At 40.9% G+C, this 5,445-nt stretch overlaps 1 protein-coding gene across 1 annotated transcript; it reads left to right on the top strand.

Moving 5' to 3' along the window:
- The first annotated feature begins 1,539 nt into the window (after window positions 1-1,539).
- On the top strand, window positions 1,540-2,204 carry nppal (natriuretic peptide A-like). Its single transcript, XM_075475831.1, has 2 exons — window positions 1,540-1,680; window positions 1,896-2,204. The coding sequence occupies exons 1-2, from the start codon at window positions 1,600-1,602 to the stop codon at window positions 2,202-2,204; spliced, it is 390 nt and encodes a 129-aa protein (XP_075331946.1). The 5' UTR covers window positions 1,540-1,599.
- The last annotated feature ends 3,241 nt before the right edge of the window (window positions 2,205-5,445 follow it).

The raw sequence follows: 5,445 nt of genomic DNA, 5'->3' as shown, positions 1-5,445 counted from the left end.
TGCATTGACAACGTATAGTGATTATTGGAAAAAAGTGTCATAATTTTCCAATGGGATAAATAAGATGTTTTTCACATTTCAGTTCATATTACACTGTGTTTTTATTTATTGAACAAAAGCTGAAACAAACTGCAGAAGCAGTGTGTGGAAAACTGTCCACCACATGACAGCTTGTAGAAGCACCTTTAGCAGCAGTAAGTTGAGTCATGGTTTTCTGTGTGACATTATCAGTCTCTCACATGGGTGTGGAGGAATCTTGGCCCACTCTTCTTTCCAACGTTGCTTCAGTTCATTGAGGTTTGCAGCATTGGTTTCTGCACAGCTCTCTTAAGGTCCCAGCACAGCATCTCAGTCAGGTTGAGGTCTGGACTTTGACTGGTACGTTGCAACACCTTGATTAATTTCTTTTCCAGACATTCTGATGTAGATTTGCTGTTGTGTTTGGTATAATTTTCCTGTTGATGAGCCAGTTTCAGCCCAGCTTTAGCTGTCGGACAGATAGCCTCACATTTGACACTATAATACTTTGGTATACAGAGTAGTTCATGGTGGACTCAATGACTGCAAGGTGCCCAGGCCCTGTGGCTGCAGAACAAGCCTAAACCATAAGCCGTGCTTGACAGTTGGTATGAGGTATGGTATGGTATGTTTGTGCAGATATTCTGTGTTTGGTGTCCTCCAAACGTGCTGATGTGCATTATGACCAAACATCTCCACTTTGGTCTGGTCTGTCCAAAGGACATTTTTCCAGAAGTCTTGTGGTTTGTTCAAATGCAACATTGCTAACCTAAGCTGTGCTTAACCATTAAACCATAACATACTTAAACATTTTAGTTGGGATTGGTAAGAACAGACATGTTCATGGTTTGGAAGCCCCAGTCACTGACTTTAAGTCAGCCAGATCAATTGGTGAAAAACAGTGTAAATAAGAGTCAGATTCGGTATTTCTTTTTTTGGCTATGGTCATAGCATCCTACAATAAAGTTGTACAAATTGTGTGACGAAAAAGATTAATTCCATCTCTAGCAGATGGAACCTTTTCAGCAAGACGTTCTTATAATCATTGCAGTTGAATGTTGAGGTAATACAGCCCTGTGGATAGTTGTTAACCTGGCCACAAGTTATAAAACTACCCTTCCAACTTAAGGAACATTCTTCAGAATAAATGGAATACCATTTCCTCTTGTGTTTTCTCATTGATTGTTTAAAGGTATGCAACTGTGCCTTAGACAAAGAAGAATATCTATAATTTTTTGTATTTATTGCATTATAATATCAATCTTTAAACATATTGTGTTCGTCACTGTGATGTTGTCTGCAGAAATATGTATTGTAAGTTAAATGCAGAAGTTTATGAGGAGCTCTAACTCAGTTTTCAGTTATGTTAAGGTTAAACACCTCAGATAGTCAGGTTAGGCTCTACTCCCACATGTAGGAGCATTAGTTGCGCCTCATTAATTTTCCCAGGCTTGGTGACGGAATCAGGTCACATATAAAGGCGCCACCTGTACTGCTGGAGAGCCAAAGGAGAGCAGGAGCAGTGACGTGCGTGCCAACTACTCCTTCAGAGAAGAAGAAAAACTAAAACTGCAAAAGAAAATGTACTCAAATTTCCCAGTTTGCTTTTTATCTCTGCTGCTGCTTAATGTTATAGGAGCGATACCCATTTCTGAGCTACAGGTAAGTGCACCTGTCCTTTTCACCTGTGTTAAACTCTCATGTCACTAATGTGCAGAGGAGACCTGATGTATTCAACACTTTATAAAAAGTGAAGTAACAAGATGTCAGTTGGCCACGCATGATTTAGGAATCCTTACATATTGATCAGAAAGGCAAACTGAGCACCTTAATGCAGAGCTATGTGTATTTGAGTTTGGGTATTGTTTTTCCTGCAGAGTTTGAAACAGCTTTTAGAAGAGGAGATCAGCACTGCACCTTTGTACTCCTCTGAGGTGATGGGGGTGGAGGGGGGAGATTTCAAGACAGACAAATCGGTGTTTGGTGCTCCAGAGCAGCAGCCCTGGGACTCCTCCAACCTCAGCAACTCTGCACAGGCGGATAAAGACAACGCGCTCGCGCGTCTATTCAAAGACTTCATGAGGACCTCAAAGCGCTCGTGGAGCCGATTCAAGAAAGGTGGGCTTCGGAGCTGCTTCGGAGTCCGTTTGGAAAGGATCGGCTCCTTCAGCGGACTGGGATGCTGAGGTAGGAGGCAGGGAGTTAACTTTTCTATTCACTGCATCCTTCTTACAGATCAAAATATTAGATCCCGTTACATCGACAGTTTTTGGTTTTTTACCCACACATCATGTGCTTTCTTTGAGACGCTGTTAGAATATGAGATCGTATGGAAGGGCTTTAGTCTGGCATCGAGTTATTGAACATGCATATATAACTGAGACATGATGCCAAAAAAACATAAACGCGGAAGATAATTGCGATTTAAGGTAAAGAAATCAAATAATTCTATACACATATGTTTCAGATGCATCGGTGTCTCTGACTTTTTTAAGAAGAGTCAGTAATCTTTTCGATATTGATCACTGACCATCTGCTGATTCTGGACAATCTAGATAAACTTGAAATGTGGTACAGTGAGGTGTCTTTGTTCTGTCAACAGGCGCGGAGGACTCTTTATTACAGATTCATTTTTTCGTTATTACAGATTAAAGTCACCGAGCCAACACCGGAGCCCATCTCACAGCCAACACAGCTGGGATGGACTCATTGATGGGCGGTCCCTCGTGGTTCTGGTTCGGAACCCCCATCTCTGTTTTACATGACAGCTGTTAAATAATAAATTATCTGAAGTGTCTTTATTATTTATCTTCCCGTTGGGAAAAGTGGAGTTTTCTTGTAACAGATTTTATTGTAGTAAAATAATTATTTTGCATATTTGCTGAGTCTGGCAATTATTTTGTTACTTTGATGACACAGCTGAAAGTATCTCTACATTTTCAGAGAAAACATGACAATATAAACAGGTGTGTGTGTTTGAGTTGACGTCTCTCTTTATTAGAATGTTTTATCAGACGCTTCAGTGATGTCTTCTGTCTGAACTTTGGGTGGAGAAGAAACAAGTGTTTGAAATGAGTAGGTCAAGCCTTTTGTAGGTGACTGTAATCATAAATGAACCTGTCTAACGAGTGTTGCAGCAGAATGACACCCGAGAGTGTTCGAAAGGGACCAAGGAACAATGAGCCTGTGGAGGATAAATGATGGAAGTTGAGACCCATGGTCACATATTAGCAATGACATGGACCACGATAACAATCACGACAACTATCAGGGATAGCTGATGGAAGTCTGCCTGTTGTTGTATCCTCCACCAGCATGTTTTTGACTGGAACTGACATGGATGTTCACACACGTCATCTGCCAATGAAACGGCGTTAATAATATTTTGGATTTAGCATCGCCCCTCCCACCATCTAGTTAAATCTATAGTGTTTTATTTGAATACAGTTACCGTACACTTATAATTGGCTCGAACTCAGACGCAGTTTCGGGGGTGGCGGAATAAACTCTTTTTTTATCATTGTAAAAGAACCAAAACGTCCGTGAAAACAATTCCCTATGACAAGTAAAAATCCCACCTGAATAAAAGCAGAATACAGCAACTGCCTGTAGAGAGTAAACAGTTTGTTCTCTCAGACTGACCACTTGTGATCACATATGTTCAGATCTTACATTATATAATGAACGCTAAAGCAACAGGCTGCCCTCACGTCGTTTTGTACTATGTGTATATATGATGTATATTACGCTTTTCACGTTTAAAATGAAAAACAATCATCTAGATTTTCTTTTTCATTTTTTTGGTCAGGGTCTGCATGATTGTGGTGGTTAGCACCATCGCCTCGCAGTAAGCGGGTTCCAGGTTCAACTCCCAGCTGGGACAATTCTGTGTGAAGTTTGCATATTCTCCCCGTGTATGCGTGGGGTTTCTCCGGCTTCCTCCCACTGTACAAAAAAGTGTAAGGTTAATTGGTGTCTCTAAAATTGTCATTAAGAATGTGTGTGGTTGTTTGTCTCAGTGTGGCCCTGTGCTGGACTAGCACCTGTCCACAGTGTACCTCGCCTCTCCGCTGGGATAGGCTCCAGCCCCCCCGCGACCCGGCCGACGGATTCAGCGGGTATAGAAAATGGATGGATGGATGTTCAGTCAGTACATTTTTACAAAGAAGAATTGCTGCCAAAAAATAACAATAACAATGATAATACTAATGATAATGACGATGCGGCACCTTCGAAAGCCAACTAGGTGTTGCGTTTCAAAATGAAAGCTCTTTGAAATGTCCCATTAAGGCTATCCTGCTTCTGTTCCATAGCGTCATTAAATGGAGACTCCTTGTTAGACCACTTTTACATTGATTACATTGATTAAGAATGAACAACCTCACAATGTCACTTATGGAAAATCTGCCCAGTCTGGTGCTGTTTTTTAAAATAAAAATTTGCCTGAAATACTGTTATCCTTTTTTCCTAAACTGTCAGAAATGTAACTGAAACGAAATTTCAGGCGTGTGAAAACAAAGATTTTTTTTTTCCTGTCGTCTGAATTTTTTTCTTTCTTTAAACAGAGGCTTGTAGATGACTAATTGTCAGCTATTAGTTAGAAAACACAATCAGATAACAACTTGATATCTTACCCAATTTTAGTCCAAATTTTACGCCAATACAAAACAATGGAGGAAAGTCTTGGTGGCTATTAAAGAATGTGGTCAAGACATGGAAAGTGTTACAGGTTGTCAATAAAAGGTTAATGATGCTGGTTTTATTTTCAAACCATGCATCAAATACTGTATGTTTTTAGCAGTGTAAGCCCTTTTTTCTTTTATGTTATGGGGCTACACATTTTTCCCATGATGTCAGTGAACAAAATTAGCTATCCAAAGGTGGAACAGAGGACCTCTGTTGCATTTTCCACCTGATTCATATAATAGATAACCTGGCTTTAAAAAGACTTGATATGCTTATATCATGATGAATATACATCTCCATATTGATAACATCAGACATCTCTTTAATTCCCCACTGGGAAGCTCCTGAAAACAAACTTTCTGTTGTGTAAAAGATCCACCTGTTGACACTGCATGAAAAGAGGGATTTGTGGATGTATGTGGCCCCTTACATGTCCGCATACGTTAAGCCCCTGCATTTGCGGTGGTAAAAGTGAAAACTTGGCCCAAGTTGTCGCAAATTGACCTGGCAACTGCTCCCCCATGCCCCCCTCCCCTCCCCTACTTAGGAGAGCCTTTAATATGTAAATGCCAGTGATCAGGTCAGGAGCTGCCACAGTCATTTTCAAGTGGGGTGGGGTCAGGTGAGGTGGGGGGTGGGCAGGCCTGTTTCTACACGTTCATCACCATCACCTCCAACTCCAGCCAAGTTTGTTGCTGTGTTGTCTTGAAAAAGAAGAGGTGCACGCTGTCTGCTGGTGAC

The sequence above is a fragment of the Odontesthes bonariensis genome, chromosome 10 (genome assembly GCF_027942865.1).
Source record: "Odontesthes bonariensis isolate fOdoBon6 chromosome 10, fOdoBon6.hap1, whole genome shotgun sequence".
In the NCBI taxonomy this organism is placed as follows: domain Eukaryota; kingdom Metazoa; phylum Chordata; class Actinopteri; order Atheriniformes; family Atherinopsidae; genus Odontesthes; species Odontesthes bonariensis.
This window is presented reverse-complemented; position numbering and strand designations above follow the sequence as displayed.